The 22,827-nt window shown below is 31.1% G+C and overlaps 2 protein-coding genes across 2 annotated transcripts in view; one reads left to right on the forward strand and one right to left on the reverse strand.

Moving 5' to 3' along the window:
* The window catches only part of LOC139485010 (peptidyl-prolyl cis-trans isomerase D-like), a 44,000-nt gene extending 35,573 nt beyond the window's left edge, over nt 1-8,427 (reverse strand). Inside the window, exon 1 of the mRNA XM_071269101.1 lies at nt 8,279-8,427. Coding sequence (XP_071125202.1) covers nt 8,279-8,336 — 58 coding nt within the window. The 5' untranslated portion in view covers nt 8,337-8,427. The remainder of the gene's footprint in view (nt 1-8,278) is intronic.
* Nucleotides 8,428-14,130: 5,703 nt separating this feature from the next.
* The window catches only part of LOC139485012 (protocadherin beta-13-like), a 75,898-nt gene continuing 67,201 nt past the window's right edge, over nt 14,131-22,827 (forward strand). The window contains exons 1-3 of the mRNA XM_071269104.1: nt 14,131-14,313; nt 16,638-16,772; nt 17,229-17,322. The gene's annotated coding sequence lies outside the window, so the exon portion shown is untranslated. The remainder of the gene's footprint in view (nt 14,314-16,637; nt 16,773-17,228; nt 17,323-22,827) is intronic.

Raw genomic sequence — 22,827 nt, forward strand, 5'->3', positions numbered from 1 at the left:
CTTCTGACATCAGACTCGGATTTCTCTTGAACTGAATTTTAATGTGCGTATTGTTATGCGTTTACTTTACTACATTGGTTAGAGGTATAGGGGGAGGGTTGAGATCTCACAAACATGTTTAACCCCGCCGCATTTTTGCGCCTGTCCCAAGTCAGGAGCCTCTGGCCTTTGTTAGTCTTGTATTATTTTAATTTTAGTTTCTTGTGTACAATTTGGAAATTAGTATGGCGTTCATTATCACTGGACTAGTATATATTTGTTTAGGGGCCAGCTGAAGGAGTGACGCCTCCTGGTGCGGGAATTTCTCGCTACATTGAAGACCTGTTGGTGACCAGTGTTCTCCCCAGGCCCTTAAAGGACCGCGGGCCCGCGATGTATAATTTTCTACCGTGGTGGTATCGTTCTTGCCGCGATGTATATTTTTTCACCGTGGTGCTAAAATTTTCGGTAAAAGAAATCATAAATCGGTAAACCTTTCCGTGGGGTATTTTAAAAATTTCAGATGAAAATTGACCAGTTCAAACCGGTTCAATCCAGTTCTGACAACAAAGATTGTTTACACCACGTGATCGATTTACCTTTTGAGGTTAACCTTGATGATTGGATTTAATCCATGTACCTAATTCTTGTGTTTTAATTGATTAAGAGATCATAACTTAATGATCAAAGACTTTTGAGGGACAAGCAGACATTTGTTAATTAACTCTATTACTTCTGCCTTTGGTCATAAATTATTTGCGTATTTTTAAATTTTAAACTTGACTTACTTCCCCTGATTTAGCTTATTACAAAAATGTGCTCCTAAAATATTATCCATCATTTAATATGGAAATAAAGTACAAATTGAATGCAAAATTATATAAGGATGTTACCTAAAGGATAAAAACTTTCTTTGAACATACCAACAAAAATATATTGCAAATTATGTTTGACAATCATACTTTAATTAAAGCACAGACATATTGTATTAAATAGGTAGCATATCAATCTAAGTCTGGTAACTGAGCTAGGGTTGTATATTTAAACAAACATGTTTAGTACTTCCATTGGTTCAACAGCTCAATAGTATCAAAAAATTCAATTTAAAAAGAAGAAAAAATAATTTTAAGTGATTGCAACTCAGCCAGACATGATTACTTTTCATGAGTGTTCACATTGATAATATAAGTATACTTTTCATGTCTATCATGAAATAACACAATAATGATTCTAATAATAATTTTATTGATGTCTAAAAGAATCATGTCTAAAGCTATGGAAAATAGTATTTAATTTATTTTAAGGTTCTGCATTAAAATTTAATCTTGTTTAAAAGTTAATTGTTATGGTGTAATCTAACAAAAGTGGGGAATGTGCAGTGTAACTACATGTACAAGTATCAGGACAAAATTGGCTTGATCAAAGTATAAAAAGTGACTAGTTTAAAGACTAAAAGTGCTTTCTGTTATTTATTCTTAAAAGATATTAAAGTATACTAACTGTTTGATTTACTTTTTTTACCAGTATTTTTTTACCCAAAGTCTACATAACACAGTAAACAAAACAAACGACAAAAAGGTAATGGCACAAAAACTAACAAGAAGAAAAAATAAGCGATGCAACGCGACACAACATATTGTACAAATCATTTCGACACGCGTTACCCTGGTGCTATCCAAAAATCCTGGGGAGAACACTGGGTGACCCTCTGCTGTTGTTTTTTATTTGGGCGGGTTGTTGTCTCTTTGACACATTCCCCATTTCCATTCTCAATTTTATAGTCAACACCAACATCACATAACAATTTGAAATGATTCATGGTTTACTTTTATAAATTGTTTCTTGGATGGAGAGTTGTCTCATTGGCACTCATACCACATCTTCCAATATTAACTTGAAACCTAAAGGAAATCTAAAAAGATGTTGATTAATGGGTGCTAAAAGTGGTGGACCATCTCCAAATGAGGGGTTTTCTCGTGTTGAAGACCCATTGCTGGCCTTTGGCTGTTGTCTACTCTTAGGTCGGGGTTGTTGTTTCTTTGACATTTTTCCCATTTCCATTTTGAATTTAATATATATGTTTTTCACTTTTTGGATCATTATTCTTCAGTCAGAGGTTTTATTTGCAAATCTGTTGTCATTACATTTTGTACATGTAACAGATTGCAATATGGGCAGGAATTCACTAATGCTACTTTAGTGTGACATTGTAAGAAAAAAATAAAAATCATTATAAGCTTCTAAATTTTTTACAAATTATTGCTACAAATGGTGTCCTTCTATTTGTAACCAAAAAAATCATTTTTAAACTTGCGTCAGTTTGGAACCAAAGCAAATAATGAATTTGGAGCATGTAACATGGACTCTTTTTCCAAATTGAGATTAATGATTCCTTAACTTATTCAACATTCAATATCATATATATTGATCACAACACATTGTCTATCATCAAAACTCTAAAATGTATATTTTCATTTCTTTCAGAAATTTTGTGAAAACAAGTTTCCTCTACTTTTCTGTCAATGTTACATGCAATGTTTAAGAGATAAATACAGTAAGAATCATTTTCTTTCTGAACATGTAAAGGCTCTTTTTCATTGTGTTACCCTCACATTAAAAAATTGTATTACTATTTTTGCAATTATCTCATTTCTGTCAATAAATAGTGACTTAAATGTTGCATGTAACGTGGACACAAAAAGTATGAATAATGAACCATGCCAGAATTGACCTTAAAAGATATAAAAAGCCTCCAAACAACCATCTGAATGTAAATTATACAATTATACTGCCACATTTCTCATATATGATATTATTTAAATAGTGGTTAATACCAAAACCATTCACCTAAATTTCAGACAGCAGACATATTTTTTAACTATACCAGTAGTTATGCTTGTTCATGGTGGTACACTATGGAAGGCTAAATTAAAAGATATTCAAATGTCAAAATAACCAGAAAAATAAAATTAAGACCAAAGATAGATCAATTGATGAAGGAGTCATCCAAAATTTCCACAACATGAAACATTTTTATATCAGTAAGTAAGCAACCCGTTTTTTTATGCACAGGGATGAGATTGATAAGAAGACAACCACACAACCATCAGCATCCACAAGTTTCTCACTCAATAACTAATACTGACAAAGTAAGGGTGCAAAATGATTACATGTATCCCTCATTCATGTGACACAGTCAGTTACACTTAAAACTAATAGTTTTAAAAACCAAGACAAAATATGGACAAATCTACGAGAGGTTGATACAGCTGCATTTATTGAGAATCTTATTTTCAATCGTTTACATAACTTCTATAAAGAACAATTTGGGTTTCATCTTTGAGGTTGTTGTCTGATATACATATTACCCCATATCTCGTTTTATTTCTGCTGGTTAATCTTACATTTATGATAACTTTTTAAGGTTTAAACAATAAATTTTATTTCAAACATTCAAAACAAGTTTCTTGTTTCTTGTTTTCTGTCTCCAACATCTTCAACTATCTATCTGAAAAAATAAAAAAACAAAACAACAATTAATCTACCCTCAATCAGAACCAAAATCCATGCATAGATTATAAAATTTACAATAATATAGAAACTCTCAAATATCTTGTTTTGATTTTTCAATGCCATTTCATCTTGAAAACTTGTTACCTAAACTACAGGAAGCCACAATTTAAAGGGCCCCATAATGACCAGTGTAAAACAATTCAGAAGAGAAAACCAACACCCACTAGACCATAGTCCTGTTTTCATCTTTATTTGGCCTTCTTTTACTTTTTTGTTTCATTAGCGTCACTGAAGAGTCTTTTGTAAACGAAAAGCGTTTCTGGCCTACAAAATTTCAATTCTGGTATCCATGATGAGTTTATTATTATTATTTTGAAATCAGAAGGAGCCTGAACCTCTTATAATGCAAAAGATATTCTGGAATGTCAATTATTGGCATAACAATAAAAAAAAATGTTACAAATTGAATTCCTCATGATTTCTATAATGAGCATCAGTAAATACACATGATACATGTGTTGACTGGTGATTGAAAAGGGATAAATAAACAAGATTTTGAAATAACTATCTTCTACACTGCTGTAGAATGGTCAAATTGGAGATCACTAGTATGTCTGCATACACAGTCACCATCATCTGGTTTTCTGACACAGACAAACACTACTATCTGACTGGCTGAAAGGACCGTCACCACCTGACTCACTAATAGGGACCTTATCAGACTGGCTAACACAGACATCATAATCTGCCAGGCTGATAGGGTTATCACCATCTGACAGGCTGAAAGGGATATCACCATCTGACTGGCTGACAGGGACATCACCATCTGACTGGCTGACAGGGACATCACCATCTGACTGGCTGACTGGAACATCACCATATGACTGACTGACAGGAACATCACCAACTGACTGACTAATATGAACATCACCAACTGACTGACTAATATGAACATCACCATCTGCCAGGCTGACTAGGACATCACCATCTGTTGGCTGACAGGGACATTACCCTCTGACTGGCTTACAAGAACATCACAGACTGACTGACTGACTGACAGGAACATCACCAACTAACTGATTGACTGATATGTACACCACCATCTTCCAGGCTGACAGGGACATCACCATCTGTTGGCTGACAGGGACATTACCCTCTGACTGGCTTACAAGAACATCACAGACTGACTGACTGACTGACAGGAACATCACCAACTAACTGATTGACTGATATGTACACCACCATCTTCCAGGCTGACAGGGACATCACCATCTGTCTGGCTGCCAGGGACATCACCATCTGACTGGTTGACAGGGACAGTATCTTTTTGCAGCATCTTCCTGAGAGTTTTCTTCATCACATTTATTGCTGATTATCTTTTTCTTTCTTAGGTTTATATTGCCTGTAGATTTTTTTTTTAAATTGCATGTAAATTTTCAAGACTGACACCAATTTTGTTGTCAATGAAGAAAATACACTTCTAAAAAGAATATCTATATTAAGAAATAAAGATGAAGTTTGATGGTGGTAAAACAAGTTAAATTATCAATAATCTCTTTATAGAGCAAATGAGTTAGTAAATGTTATCAGTTCTGTTCATGCGTGTAACATTGACAGAAAGTAAAAGGTTGTATGTCAATGTTACATACATGAAGACCAGAAGATGAAAGTGGTGTGCTTAATAGTCAACTTTGGAGAAATAATAAAATTGCTGCCCAGTAATATCTTATTAATCATTTAGGTTATAAAATGTTATATAAATCTCTGACTTTAAGGAAGTAATACCTTTGCATGTAACATAAAAAAATCTTGACACAAAATATTGTTGTCAATGTTACTAACTAGTGTTAAAAGACAAATTAAACAGGAAAACAGGAAAACGCTTTAATTTTGTAAAATAAAAATAAGATAATAGTTCCATATGGCAGTAAGTTTTGTTTACGCATGTAACACTGGCCTGAACATGTAAAAGTCTAAATAATAGACTCTGTCAATGTTACATACACAATTTCTTAATGAAAAAAAAGTTTAATTTGGGTTTACTTTATACATTATTTTTTAAAATAAGTATCATAATAATAACTTTGAATATTAAAAATTAGATTAAATGTTGATTTCAACACAGTAAAATCTTCTCATGTAACACAAAAAAGACCTGATACAAAAATCGTAGTCCATGTTACTCATAAAGTTATCATAGGAGCATCAAAGAAATTGTGTGATGACAATATTTCAGATGTTAGTCATTTATAAACTCAGATAAACTCATTTTAAAGCTCATAACAGAGGTTTGGAAATCAATGCTTTTAAAACATTATAATTCTGGGTTATGTATGTAACATTGACAGGAACACCAACAAATGATGAGGACAAATTGCTAGTCAATCAGGAAAAAAATAAACACAAATAATTAAAACTCATTTATTTCTTTAATATCATTTTAATGAAGCAAATTTAAATTTCAACAAGATTTTATTGATTGAATAATTGTATGCACATTTATTAGGTTGTAGCATGTAACCTGGACGCAGAAGATGTGTCAATGTTACATGCCTTTAAACGATAAGAATTACAAGTAAATATTGTAAAGTCTAGAAATCAAGAAAGATCAACAACTTCTCTGTTAAGAATTCAGCATAAATTTACATTTGATTTAATATTATGCACTGGCCAATTATGCTTTAAGTGTAATAAAGTAATATTGTTTTTATTCTGGTGTCAATGTTACATTTTATGTTTTCAAATTAAGTGGCCAGTTATCTTTATAATGCTGAGAATGAATACAAGTACTAGTTAATCAAATTGGCAATTAATCTGTGGTAGTTCATGTAAAAAATTAGATTGATAAGGCAAATCGTACAAAAAAAAGCTTTTGCATGTATCATAGACACCTTTCCTTGGTAAATATTTTCGTGTCAATGTTATGTACAGAAATCTCTCCAGCAATAAAATGAATATCGTAAGGGTCAAACCTGTTTAAATACAAGATAAACTTATATTTTTTGACAAAATTGCAAAGCAAGTCACACATCATTATCAAAGAACCTAATTTACACAAAAAGTGCATGTAACACTTCATTGTGAGGTCAAATTAACCTGGTCCCACTCTCTTATCATCTGCTTGATCACTGGTAGATGCCAAGTGTGAAAGATGACAAAGCCACATTTTAATGTAATTGTCATTGGGTTGAAATGTGAAAAAAATAATTAGGTTAATGCTTACTATAAAAAGTATACAACTGTTATAAAAAGATGAGTATTATTGGGCATTATTGACACGAAAATGAAATAAATTTTCTTACCTTCTATATTTTTCAAACTTCAGTTGATTGATAAAAATCATGAAATCCTAATTGTAACCATTGTTGACACCTTTCAAAATTTGCCATGCTGGACCAATAACCTGTTTCCAAAGCTCATCAGCTAATGAAAAGGTGCATGTAACATTTGTTGACGGGAAAAGTTACATGCACTTGTCCATTTTCAAACGTATTTTATTTGCAGCTATAATCGGATTCTGTACAAAATGGGGTTTCTAAATGATAGACCGATCATTTTGCAGTTGATTTTGAACTATTATAGTAGCACAATTCTTCAGGCATATTCTAAATATGACTAGGGGTTTTGCCACTGCAGAAATGTCACACTTTTTGTCTACAGTTTTCAACTGCCAGCACATAACAAGTGCTGATTTTTTGTTGATTTTTTTAATTGGATCCATTTTTTTTGCATGTGGCAATAAAGACTAACCCACTTTGATATTTAAACAATGTTTATTCTCCATATTTGCATGATTTCTTTATTTTTTAATTGGATAAACACTATTGACCCTAAAATTTCACTAGCGAATTCCTGCCCATATACATACTGACGAAGTCCACTTCAGATCTATGGCTAGTACATGTCATTTGTTTTAGTTATTCAATGGTTAATGAGAAAGATGGACAAAGCGAAACAGATTTATTTGTTCCATAATTTATAACCAATAATGAGTGGCCAATTAGCAAATTTGGATTTATAGCTTAGCTACATGATGGATGTGATGACTGATTTTGACAAAATCCTTTCAAAAAAAAAACAGTTACAGCAATCATTTGAGACATAACGAATCATGATAAGGATATATATATGTTTGACAAACGGTACATAAGAGTTAACTATTTTGAGTGGGTCTCATTGGGGTCTAAGCGTGACACGGGATTGCCGATTTTTTGTAAGCAGGCCAAGTGAAAGTCAAATTATTGTGTTGTGAAAACGGGAAATGAGGTTTAACGGGACCCGGGAAATGACAAAAAATGAGAATTGCTCACGTACATAGTGTAAGCGGGATACAGGAATCTGACTAAACAGTAAGCAGGTTCCGGGATCGGAACCCCCCAATGAGACCCCCTTTTGATGCAAACAGTAGCCGAAAATGATCATTTGACGCCTGACAGGAGCCTTATCTGTATTTCCATATCTGTGTGTGGATGTGTAGGTCACAGATTCCTTTCAGCTATTGTCTGATGGGCTCATCTGCACGCGAGATAGTCACACTGATTTAAACTCCTCGGTTGTAGTGATGCATACTACTGAGTCCTACAGATAGTTACAAACTACTGCAGTTCGCGCAAAATTTAGTTTTTGAACAGCTCAGTATGGTCAGTCTTACTGTTTGGAACTATGACTGTTTAAAGTCAAGTTATTTAAAGTTAGAGTATTTAAAAATACAAGAACTGAAGAAGGACACCATTGACAGTTATAAACCTGGCCTCGGAAACATCATATCAACATTATTTAAACATACCCGATTCACTTCCTATTTCTATATCAAAAAATACACGTGGATTTTCTTCGTTTTCCATTCTAAATGTTTAAAAAGACTCAAATGTTTCGTTTCGAAGCCGGTGCTCGTTACAGATCAAAATCAATAAAACGCTTTACTGTAACTATATGAGTTTCCTTGACTGAAACGTTTGTAAAACATGGATGTTTATTACAAAAAGAAGGATAACTCTGTTTGGCGGGAAAGCAGTACATTACAATCACAAGTAAATCATCCAACTGATTTGTCAGTTATAAACTTGATAAACTATCTTCTATGATAAAAATGAACCATAATTTACAACAGACAATACATGCAAAATATGATATTTATTTGCATGGACAATGTTAGTGTCAATAATTCAGTTATCCATAATCCAAACTGGCTGAAAAAATATAATATTCAGATATTCCCTGAAATTACAAAAAAAAGTACTACAGAAAACTTCAAGGATCACACGACGTGCTCCTTGATATTTTGCTCATCTGAAATAAACAGATACTCTTGTTTTTATCTTATACCAAAAAATGTAACATTTAAAAACTAAATAAAAAATTGTATAAATTAAAATCAAAGAAAAATTGTAAAAATTGAAAATACGAGAATATATGACCAAAAACAACTTTGAATAAGGGAGCTACCATTTGATTTTTATGGGGGGGGGGGGGGGGGGGGGGTTGGATGAAATTTGAAAAAAATAGGCAGGACAGGAGTTTTGAGTAAAAAAAAAAAGGCAGGATGAGACACTTTACAAAAAAAAAAGCAGGATGACAATTTAGGTAAAAAAAGTCAGGATAAACTAATAAAAAAAAAGGCAGGACCGAATAGAGTGAAAAATAAAAAGGCAGGACAGAGATAACAACTATAAAAAAAATGCAGGACAAAATTTTTCATCCTAGCCCCCCCATAAAAATCAAATGGTAGCTCCCTAAGAAATATTTTGTTAATTTATATTTTGACAAAAATTATCAACATAAATTTATTAAAAATCATTTACCAGGCATGCGCCGGAAAGTAAACATCAGTACGTTGATGGTTTTCTGTAACAAAGAAAAAGAAGAAGTAAACAATACCAAATTTTCACATTATTTTTTCAAAATGGTCACAAAGCTTCAAATTTGCAGTTTCCTAAATAAAAATGCACAAAAAAAATAATACTACCCATAACACTTCGGTTTTGTACATTTCATGAGCATAAGATTAATATAATTTAGTCAAATACAAACTTATAACCCCATCAAAGTATCATACTTTACATAAATTTCAAGAAAATCATTCAAAAACTGACCAAAAAAAAGACTCATTATTGTGGAGTTATCTCCCCTTCCAATGTTAATTTCCTGAGGAAATTAAAAATGCTGATTTTGAGATTTCCTCAAGTTAGATTTTATGGAACTTTTTTCTGTGTATATAAAGGGCATAATGCTATAGATTAGAACTAAAACATTTTCTGTTGCAATTAGATTGAGGTTAAATCTTAGTTTGACTGGACTAAACTAGATTCACTGCTGAATTTTAATGGTTCCGCGCCAAATATTTACGCAGTGTCAGGCAACACAGAAAGATTTCTCTTGGCTATTTACAGATGTCAGATCCTAATAACAGATCACAGATGTTTTATGAGGTCATACAAGTAGAAGTGGGTGGTTTTACTAGCTATTTTATGTCTTTTTTAATTTCCAACTTCAGATACTTTATTTCACTAATATTTGTCTATTTGTATTCTTTTCCTCGTAATTGGAATACAGAATGTGGCAATAACTTGAGATTTTTCCCATTAATTTCATATAAAACTACTTTTTTTTCACTTTGAAAACTGTCTACATATGAGAAAATAAAGGGTGGCAGGTAGGGTGAAACTTACCTAAATGAAGAGATAAGTGAAAAATGAACCAATTGATACCCGATTTATATAATTCTAAGGCCGTTACTTTGCACCAGAAGTGACGAAGCAGCACATCTATTTTGGATGGGCAAATATCCACTTTTTGATATGGGACGTGCTCTGATGTCCCACGGCCCCAACTTGTCTGGCAAAACAGCCGTTGAACGTCAGAGTAATCTTGGACTATTATGGCATGTATGGATCATTTTCCTTTTCTCCCAAAATAAACACAAATATTATTTTCTGTTCAGAAATTTGCTTTAAATTTCAACCATATTAAATTGTAAATGTTAGGCAGTGGCTATTTTGCTGAGAAGCACTATTTTGACAGTCTTAAGATTAAAATCGAAGTAAGGAAATTAAGAATAGAAAAAATATAGAAACATACACTTCAATAAGAAATCTGTATGTATATACAACTATGACTTCTTTAAACATTTGTACAAAACGTGCGTATTAAAATTGATATTCTTTACAGTCTCTAAAAATGTCTTTTTAAAACATTTTTAAAAAGTAAAATATTAAAATTGATACTAATGTCCTTTTCTTTAATAAGAATGTAGTAGTGTCATTTTTAGCCTATAAAATAATAATATTCCTTTATCAAAATTCAAGTTAAACGTTTATAATAAATACAATTAATTACAGAACTTTAAAGATATTTTTACTATTATTTTATAGGCTAAAAATGACACTACTACAAGAAGTCTAAAAAAGAAAGCATAAATATAAAAATTTATACTAGCACTTCTTTTCTTTAATAGGAGGTATAAAAAAAAAAGTCTTTTTAAAACAAAAATTATATAATACACATAAGCAAAGCGTACGAACCCATATAAAAAATCGACATTCTGATTAAAACTTATTCAACCTTTATAGAAAAAATTGCTGTCTATAGCTAGATTTATATGCATATCCCAACCCTCCCCTAACCTGGGGCAGTGGTGTAACCGTACAACATAAGAAAGAACTATACAATTCAGTTGAAAAAGGCTTAACTCATCAGATGGATATAAATAACATACATTTAACAAAAACACAATACATGTAATTAAATAAGTGCAGTTAACCAAAATTAAATGACTAGGAAGGCCAGACCAACTTGTAAAAACGGTTATTGTCATCCAGCCACATATATCACTTGTGCATAAATAGTTTTTTTTTTAAATAGATTTTTGCTATTTTGCCCGTCTTATTTCAGATTTTTAATCAGGACTATGTGAAATAGACCGGCAAAATAGCCACTGCCTAAATATTATTATCTGTGTTCACATCAGGAGAAAAAAATTAAAACAAAACAAAACAAAATATTATTTAGACAATTTTACTTCTTTTAACGCCTTGTTTTTTTAAATCCAAACATATAAATTCAAAATTTTATTTTTAAAAATGTTTGTATATGATAAATATAAAGCAAATAAATGCAGGTGACATATACCTTTGACAAGGTACTGTAGTAGATTTATAGATTTAACCATCAAAAACATGTAACTTGTCCAAACTCAAATAAGTTTTAATTACTCTAAAAAAGATTTAAGTATAAATGCCACAATTTTATAAATTAAATGCCTTTAGTCTTCATTACAAAAGTTAATAAAAGTTCTGTGAAAGTAGATGAGGAATTTGTTATATTTGTTCAGGGTTGGCAAAGTTTACACTTAATATTGTTATTTTTTCTTAAGTAAGCACTTTTTTTATCTTACTGGATAAGTTCAAAATAGACTTTTTCTCAAATCATGTCTATCTCCATAAAAGATTTTCAATTATGTATACCCTTATGACATCATTTACTAGATAAAGGGTGCGCATGTATCCCTGCACTTAGTATTAATTTCAAGCATTTTCTGGATCGTCATGAACCAGTTGAAGCTACATGTATCTGGGGCCGAAATGTTTAAAAAAATGTATTGTGCATAAAACTTTTCATAAAGACATGTTTTAAACAATCATGAATTTAAATAAACACATCCAACAAAGCATTTTCAATGATTTTTAATCTGATATGAAAATTGCTTTTAAACTATCAAAATTTAACCTAGTTTTTCTAAATATTTCTCACTGTGCTGGGCAATACTTCTAAAACCAGGACTTTTGCCAACCTTGAGTTAGATTCTGAAATCTTAGACATTTGATGGAATTTTTTTTTTCATTTAGATATACATTGTATTCAGTTTATCTTTATATTCTACATATAGCAGAAATATTCTCTCAAACAAAACATTTTGATTATGCAAATCATGACCATGCTAGAAATTAAAACTTTAAATGAAAGACTTGCCAAATTACATCCTCAAAAAAAACCTTAAAATATGCAAATCCATGACCATGCTACATGTATATTGAAATGTAAGTGAAAGTCTTAACCTTATTATCAATTGAAATTTTATTTCATTATAATAATAAAAAAAATATTCTTTGACTTTGTTGCAAACAACTGGCAACCATATATCTATATGACATTAAAGTATTGTTATTGTTAAATTACAATTTTTCATCAATTGTGCACTTATGATATTGCTGTGTGATGCATTATGCTTCCTAGTGCATAGATAAGGTCCTTTTGGAATCTTTTTAAAGACTGATTGTATGTTAAATATAAAAAAAGAGGTAGGATTTCTGAATGGCTTATTTTGGCACTGTAAATGCATGAAACCCCTGACTATATAATTATACATTTTGGTCTATATATACAAAATCTTAATTTTGATTGAAGAGGGTTTTTAAGCTTGGATAATGTTTGCAATTGTAAAATTGCCCATTTGCATATATAAGGAGCATTACAAATATATGTACATACAAGATTTTATGTTTTTCATTGAAATAGCTACCTAATGATAAAATTGTGTCAATTATGATAAGTCTTTGATCACTAGTTTTGCAAGGAATTCAACTAGAGTTAATTCCCTTTTACTGTATATAATTTAGTCCATTCCAATAAAAATAAAGATGTACAAGTAAAACTTTTTTGTGCAAAATGAGTTATCTCCCTTTGTCCATAACAGTAAACAATAAGTTATAATTTGTGAGGCAGTCTTATACAACTTGTTGGATGTTGTACTGTGGTAAACTAATATTGAGAAAAAAAAATTCTCTGTTCCCTATAGCACATGTCTTCTGTGAATTATAGATTATAGTTTTAATAAAAAAAATAGCGCACTGGTCCACTCCTTGTCACATATAAAATGTTAGCATTCGAGGAAGACACGGATCTTTTAATTTCAATTTATTGTTTTTACTATACAATGTAGTAGTAGTACATAATTTAAAGTTTTTGTCTTCTAGGTTGAAATCTTTACAACAAATGATTAACCTTTTATAATTTTTTTAGAAATTTATATAAGTCTGACTCATCTCAAATATTAAATCAAATCAAATCAAATCAAATATTAAAAATACACATTCAGAATCTTGATGCATCAGCAGAAATGAGAAAAGACTTTTATAGAAGTGTTGATTTGAAGCAAATCTGTTGAATTTGATTGGTATTTACATGTATATTGTAATTCTGGAATCTTTACTCTGTAAAAAGGTATAGAAGATGTGGTATGATTGCCAATGAAATAACTAACCATGAGAGACCAAGATGTTAGAACCTATAGATCACTGCACTAATTTCAACTATGAGCATAATCCCAGTCCTGTACTGCACAGCAATCCATAAAAAAATGTAAAACAATTAAAATGAGAAACAAACAAAATAAACAACATGAACAAAAAACTGGTCTAGTTTTGGACTGATATGCTCTGCATATATAGTTGCAACTTTTATAGAAAAACATAGTACAGTACATGTAGGCAAGAAATTAGTACAAGAAATTGTGCAAGCACTCTATAAACTTATTTTTATTCAAAGCTTGAATGTCATGCTGTTTTCTGATGGTTGTGTATAGATGAAGTGGTTATTTTATAATTCATGTATGTTATTTTAATTTTTTTTTCTATCTACCAGATTGGATTAACCCATTTTACAGAATTTATAATACAAGCAGTGTCTTCATGGAGAATATACCAAACATTGAAGAGGATATTTTTTACCAGGTTTTCTTCAGTTTTAATGAGCATGGTGCATTGATGGGAGAAAATTCAAAGATTTCCAGTATATCTTATGAATGCATCATTGTCAAGAATATGGGTAATATTGAAAAGCTAGATATATTTAATTTTAGAAAGGAATTTTTTATCAAAATCTTTCCAAAAGTATGTTAATGTTTATAAATTGCTCACTTGATATTTTTTGTCACAAGGTTACTAAGACATTTAAGAGTTTCTTGTAGTATAGCAACATTAATTTGATTTCAATATTAGGCTGTAGGTATTTTTTTTTATTTGGATATTATATAATTTTATTTTTGAATCCTAAACAGAGGAGAATTATCCTCAAACAAAATAGTTAAAATATGCAAATCAATGACCATGCGTAAAATTGCAAACTTTTAGTGAAAGGCTTGCAAAATTCTGCATGTGAACATTCTTCCTTTATCCTTAAATAAAGATATCAGATTTAAACTTTTCTCTATTTCAATTACAGAATCATTAGAATTTCATTGTCCTTCTAACCAAAATATTTTGAGTTCATTTTAGATATGCACTCCATTTGTTTTGAGTCACTGCGTCCCATTCTCATTCAGTAGGACTTGTTATGTTACCAATACCTGCTTATTACAACATCATTAGCCTTGAGACTTGACAATGCCGAACACTTTGATAAAGTTGTCACAACTGACCGACCAATACAAAAACATGTGATTTAATCAATTACCCAAAACTATCCTGTTATTTTCTCAACCTAGCTCATATACAACTTAAATGACCCGTCACTGATGGAGTTTTATTATAGCCAAGTGCCGCCTTTCACTTTTTGCTAGTCTTAAATATGATATTTAATCAAACACAGCAGCATACAACCTTAACAAAACATTACTTTGCATCAATAGTTTTATTTTCAATTAATTTTTCGAATCTGATTAAAATCCTGATGCGAAATTATCATCCATATTTTGAATGGTCACTGTCACCACAGTATTGTAATTTTATGATCTTCACATGGAAGGTGAAAAAGATATAAAATCTGCTCACAGTGACATTATACCTTTGAAATTGGATACGTTAATGTACAACAGATCATAAGTAGGCATTGGTGATACAAAAGTAACCTTCTGTTTTATTTTTACCAAAATCTGTTTATTTAACTTGTTTATGGGGTCACCCTATGGTCACTCTATGGTCAATTTTAATTTGCAGTATGCTGATTTTCTCACATTTCTGTCCTTCTGTTAACATATTTATTTAATTGATTTCTATTACTTAAGGCTGTATATGTCAACAATTAATAGATTTTTAACCCGATTTTTGTGACAAAAATGTCGGTTATTGATCATTTGAGGATGTACGGCTGTCGGATGGTCGGTTGGTCAGCATGCGGCAGCAAAATGTTGTCTGTACATTTACTCATGAACCATTCAACCGAAGCTTTAAAAATTTTGATATGTTGTTACTGATGATAAAATTGAGGTCAAGTTCAATAATAACGATTTTGACTTTTACAGGAGTTATGGTTCTTGAATGATTGAAAAATGGTGTTTCCAGAAATGTCCGTGTATTTACTCATGAACAATTTTACCAAACCTTTTCAAATTTAAATATGTTAAGGTCAAGTTCGATAATGGTGATTTTCACTTTTTCTGTTCATTCTTCATATTTTCATGATTGTCCCTACAATTGCAAATTTTGTATATATAGTTTAATATTGTGCTTTCTTATTGAATAGATTGGTTCTTTCATCTGTCGGAGGTAATGTCATATTAGATGAGAGTACCAATGTATTTAATTTATATCAAAGGTTAAAAATAATCATTTATAGTATTTCCAGTCATTAGATGATTCAAATAGAAATAAAAATTTACAATTCAACTTTTTCATAACTCTCGTTGATCAACTGTTCAACAGCCAAAACAGCAACCCAATTTAAAAAAAACAACAAAAAAAACAACATTGAAAAGTTAAATTATTAGGATTCGGGAAAATGTTGCATTCAAATAATGCTACCTAATTTAAAAACACCTATATTGTCACGATTTCACAACAGTTAAACCATGGTAAAAATTTTGGAATTAACAGAATTTTTTTCACAGTTTAGTCTGCTTATTCTATCATTATTTAATGGTTTGATTGTCAAAACCAAATTTTTACAGCAAATGGATTGGTTCCTTATTATTTTTTTTAACGATCTCTTAAAGTTTAGAAGATGAACAGTAACAAAACAAGTCTTTTAATTGATTTCAAGAATATTAAAAGCATTCAAAAGAGAATACAAGAATTCCAAGAGAGTATTATACTAAATAATATCAAAATTTATAAAACATGGTAGGCTAATTTGTCACACCTGGGAAAAAATGTTTATAAAGTAGGTTCATCAGTTAAAATTACAAAAAAATATTTCAAACTTATATTTTTCAGGTTCAACAGTGATGGAAATTTTAGAACTGATACCGTATGGATAGTCCCGACAGCTTTTAGAAGACCATATGAAATCAAGGCATATGAAAGATATGGTTCTGCTTCCCACCAAAAATACTTCCTAAGTTGTCATGTGTAAGTCACAGGTGCTTTCTAAATATACCATATTAATTCCACACCTGTTAAATCAATTACATACATTCAACAGTAACCTGTGGTTTGTATATCTGAGATATTTAAGAATCCATAAAGTGTAACATTACCAAATTACCTCCCTTTATCAGTCAGCCATGAAAGGCTAATGAGTCAATTTATGCTGATGTGTCAAACATAACATCAGTTTCATTTTTCATATTTTTGAAGGGCACAGAATGATGTCAATTGTCAAAAAATGCAGAGTTGTTTTGCAGATGTGCAATGTATTTATCAAATAAGTGTATTAAGTGTTAAAGTGACACCAAATGTTTTAAAAATCTTTGAAAATAAAGAAAATATCAGCCTCAGATATTAGACATGTTACTTTTCTTCTCAAGTTTTTTATAAATAGTGACTGTGTATAGGACTCACTGTATTTTGTACCTTTAATTGTAGATAATTACTCCACATGCGAAAGTACTGAAAAAAGTACACTGTACATTTTGTACCTGTCTGATACCACTACAGTTTTCACCACTCCTTCCCTATGGTAAGATTAAATGTGATTCTATTGTCATGTAGTGCATTTATAGATGAAATTTATAGTTAATTATTTTAATTTTCTTAAATTTTGCTTTTATCTTAAAGTAAGTAAGTACTGATTTTATTTAAAGAGGGTGACTCAATTAGCATTCACTAATCTACCTTTATGCCCTCATCTAATTCTGAAAATGATAATTTTCTTCCTCAAGCATCTCGGCTGGCTATGGTTTTTCTGAGTTGAGTACAGTGACAATGCAATGAGTACATAATCCACTGCATTGGAAAATAGCAATATTTATCAGATGGCAATATCTCAATATTAAATAAACAACACACAAAAATCTAAATATATTTTGATTGTTCAAAATATGCCTAAAATTTAAATGGATTTCTGGAAAGAAAATTTTTCATCTTTTTCAAATGTTTGATACCATCCTTTCATGTTCAAGATATTTAAACATAGAATTCATAAGAAGAATTTTTTTCTGAAATTCCTATCTTATTTTGATCACACAGACAACACATCTGATACCATGAGAACTACCTTGAGCTTTCAATGTTGTTTTTCATATTGATGGTGACTATTTTGCAATAAAAGCATGCTTTTTATAAATGCATTCATGATGTTGTCTCAATATTTGAATAACCCTTATTATTTGTTTTAGTCTGATGCCAACAATTTGAAAACACATACTTTAACATTAACATTTGTTATTTTAATGTACCAAACATTTGTGCTAATGTTATTGTATTCAGTGATTTCAGTGAAAAAAGACGTAATATGTACCACACACATTGAACATGTCTTTCTTCAATTACTATAACAGTTTTTTGAATTAAAATGCACTGCACACATCTGCTCATAAATTATACCCTTTGCTCAAGTTATTGTAAAGAGACAGAAAATTTTGTGAATTTTTTTGGTGTTTTTTTTTTTAGCTCACCTGGCCTAAAAGGCCATGTGAGCTTTTCTCATCACTTGGCGTCCGTCGTCGTCGTCGTCGTCGTCGTCGTCGTTGTCGTCGTCGTCGTTAACAATTTTTCAAACATCTTCTCCTCTGAAACTACTGAATGGATTTGAATGAAACTTAACATGATTGTTCCTTAGTATATCCTGCACAAAATGTGCGCTTCGATTTTTGATTCGTCAAAAAACATGGCCGCCGTTACTTAAAATAGAACATAGGGGTCAAATGCAGTTTTTGGCTTATATCTCAAAAACGAAAGCATTTAGAGCAAATCTGACATGGGGTAAAAATGTTCATTAGGTCAGAATCTATCAGCCCTGAAATTTTCAGATGAATCAAACAAACCATTGTTGGGTTGCTGCCACTTAATTGGTAATTTTAAGGAAATTTTGCAGTTTTTGGTCATTATCTTGAATATTATTATAGATAAAGATAAACTGTAAACAGCAAAAAAGATCAGCAAAGTAAGATCTATAAATAAGTTAATATGACCAAAATTGTCAATTGACCCCTTAAGGGGTTATTGTCCTTTAATGACAATTTTTCACAATTTGTTCATCATATTTGCTAACTTTCAAAAATCTTCTTCTCTGAAACTACTGAATGGATTTGGTTAAAACTTAGCATGATTGTTCCTTAGATTATCCTGCACAAAGTGTGTGCTTTGATTTTTGATCCGTCAAAAAACATGGCCGCCGTTACTTAAAATAGAACATAGGGGTCAAATGCAGTTTTTGTCTTATATCTCAAAAACGAAAGCATTTAGAGCAAATCTGACATGAGGTAAAAATGTTCATTAGGTCAAGATCTATCAGCCCTGAAATTTTCAGATGAATCAAACAAACCATTGTTGGGTTGCTGCCACTTAATTGTTAATTTTAAGGAAATTTTGCAGTTTTTGGTCATTATCTTGAATATTATTATAGATAAAGATAAACTGTAAACAGCAAAAAAGATCAGCAAAGTAAGATCTACAAATAAGTTAATATGACCAAAATTGTCAATTGACCCCTTAAGGGGTTATTGTCCTGTAATGACAATTTTTCACAATTTGTTCATCATATTTGCTAACTTTAAAAAATCTTCTCCTCTGAAACTGCTGAATGGATTTGGTTAAAACTTAGCATGATTGTTCCTTAGATTATCCTGCACAAAGTGTGTGCTTTGATTTTTGATCCGTCAAAAAACATGGCCGCCGTTACTTAAAATAGAACATAGGGGTCAAATGCAGTTTTTGCTTATATCTCAAAAACGAAAGCATTAAGAGCAAATCTGACATGGAGTAAAAATGTTCATTAGGTCAATATTTATCAGCCCTGAAATTTTCAGATGAATCAAACATCCAATTGTTGGGTTGCTGCCACTTAATTGGTAATTTTAAGGAAATTTTGCAGTTTTTGGTCATTATCTTGAATATTATTATAGATAAAGATAAACTGTAAACAGCAAAAAAGATCAGCAAAGTAAGATCTATAAATAAGTTAATATGACCAAAATTGTCAATTGACCCCTTAAGGGGTTATTGTCCTTTAATGACAATTTTTCACAATTTGTTCATCATATTTGCTAACTTTCAAAAATCTTCTTCTCTGAAACTACTGAATGGATTTGGTTAAAACTTAGCATGATTGTTCCTTAGATTATCCTGCACAAAGTGTGTGCTTTGATTTTTGATCCGTCAAAAAACATGGCCGCCGTTACTTAAAATAGAACATAGGGGTCAAATGCAGTTTTTGCTTATATCTCAAAAACGAAAGCATTAAGAGCAAATCTGACATGGAGTAAAAATGTTCATTAGGTCAATATTTATCAGCCCTGAAATTTTCAGATGAATCAAACATCCAATTGTTGGGTTGCTGCCACTTAATTGGTAATTTTAAGGAAATTTTGCAGTTTTTGGTCATTATCTTGAATATTATTATAGATAAAGATAAACTGTAAACAGCAAAACTGATCAGCAAAGTAAGATCTACAAATAAGTCAATTTGACCAAAATTGTCAATTGACCTCTTTAGGAGTTATTGCCCTTTAAAGACTTTTTTTCACAATTTGTTCATCATGTTGACTTACTTTAAAAAATCTTCTCTTTTGAAACTGCTGTATCAATTTCAGCCAAACTTAGGCTAAATGAGTTTCAGAGTTTCAGAGTATCTAGTATAAATTTTGTATTTCATTTCCTTGCATGTCAAGAAACATAGCTCCTATGGCTAAAATAGAACATAGGAGAAAATGATTTTTTTTTGCTTTTGAAGAAAATAGGACGATTCAAAGAACATTTAAATAAATTGAAAATCAAAAATAATCATTGATGAGAGATTAAACCAAAAAAATTCAGGTGAGCGATTCAGGCTCTTGAGAGCCTCTTGTTTTTTTAAATTCATGATCAAAATAACTATCTAAATTATCTCTTTCAGTAAATTTGATCTTAAAGGAATGTCAGATTTTTGGGATAAGAAAACAAAAATAATAACAGATTTGGTCCAAGAAACTACCAAATGTAAATTTGGGGAAAATAAACCCCTATACAGTATTTGGTCACAATGTTTAATATTGTCAGATTCCTGATTCATTTTCTGATTGGTTAATGCACCACAGTGTTCACTAGTCAACCTTGTTTAAACCCTGCCAAATGCAATGATCTGCTTGACTCCAGCTTCTTTCTGAAAATGTCCTAGGTGAAATCCTTTATAGATCTTTGCTTTGACCAATGATCACATAAGCTCTCTTTTGATCATTTTCACATATGTTACCCAAGAAATGATTTGCTTTGACTTAAATAGTGAAAAATTTAACATTTCCAATTTGTAGGCTACGATTTAAGGTGGCTCGTGGGTACAAAAATTTCAGCAAAAAATTAAAACCTTTATTTTTTCATTACAACTTTTATTTTTTACACTATTAGTTATTACTTTATGATATGGTACAAAAATCTACCCCAAAAAACGATTCGGTTTGGCCCCAGATGACTTTTAAAATGTTTACATCATTGAAAAAGCTCCAAATTATCTCCCTTTGGTGCAAAAATGCCATTTTTTGGCATTCAAGTTGAAATATCTTTTTTAACTCATCTGTGACCTATATTTTTTATTATTGTTTTCAAATAAGCTGTACATATCTAAATAATTGTAAAATTTAAGCGATTTCTGTAATTAGGTTATAATTTTATTTCGATATTACCTCTATTTCCTTGTATTAGCTCATCAGAATAAAAGGACATTAAAAAAAATGTATGCCTCTTCCAGAGGCAGATTGTGAGCTTAAATGAACGGTTACCCCATTTTTTTATTTCATTTTTCTTTTAAGTATATGATGAAGTTAATTTATAAAAAAATATAGGGAAATCCTATATTAGAAGAAAAAAAATTGATTTATACTCAGGAGCCCCCTTAAAAATAGATTTTTGCAAGGATTTGTATAGTTTCTTGATTTTTGCAATCTTGAGCAGAAATATAGTTTTTAGCTCACCTGTCCCGAAGGGACAAGTGAGCTTATGCCATCACTTGGCGTCCGTCGTCGTCCGTCGTCTGTCGTCGTAAACTATTTCAAGAATCTTCGCTCACCTGTCCCGAAGGGACAAGTGAGCTTATGCCATCACTTGGCGTCCGTCGTCGTCCGTCGTCTGTCGTCGTAAACTATTTCAAGAATCTTCTCCTCTGAAACTACTGGGCCAAATACTTTCAAACTTTAACTGAATGTTCCTTAGGGTATCTAATTTATAAATTGTATCCAAAGTTTTGATCTATCAACAAACATGGTCGCCATTGCTAAAAATAGAACATAGGGGTCAAATGCAGTTTTTGGCTTATAACTCAAAAACCAAAGCATTTAGAGCAAATCTGACATGGGGTAATATTGTTTATCAGGTCAAGATCTATCTGCCCTGAAATTTTCAGATGAATCAGACAACCCGTTGTTGGGTTGCTGCCCCTGAATTGGTAATTTTAAGGAAATTTTGCTGTTTTTGGTTATTATCTAGAATATTATTATAGATAGAGATAAACTGTAAACAGGAATAATGTTCAGCAAAGTAAGATTTACAAATAAGTCAACATGACGGAAATGGTCAGTTGACCCCTTTAGGAGTTATTGCCCTTTATAGTCAATTTTTAACCATTTTTCGTAAATCTTAGTAATATTTTACAAAAATCTTCTCCTCTGAAACTACTGGACCAAATACTTCCAAACTTTAATTGAGTGTTCCTTAGAGTATCTAGTTTGTAAATTGTATCAGAAGTTATGATCTATCAACAAACATGGTCACCATTGCTAAAAATAGAACATAGGGGTCAAATGCAGTTTTTGGCTTATAACTCAAAAACCAAAGCATTTAGAGCAAATCTGACATGGGGTAATATTGTTTATCAGGTCAAGATCTATTTGCCCTGAAATTTTCAGATGAATCAGACAACCTGTTGTTGGGTTGCTGCCCCTGAATTGGTAATTTTAAGGAAATTTTGCTGTTTTTGGTTATTATCTTGAATATTATTATAGATAGAGATAAACTGTAAACAGGAATAATGTTCAGCAAAGTAAGATTTACAAAT

This window comes from Mytilus edulis, chromosome 8, assembly GCF_963676685.1.
Source record: "Mytilus edulis chromosome 8, xbMytEdul2.2, whole genome shotgun sequence".
Classification (NCBI taxonomy): domain Eukaryota; kingdom Metazoa; phylum Mollusca; class Bivalvia; order Mytilida; family Mytilidae; genus Mytilus; species Mytilus edulis.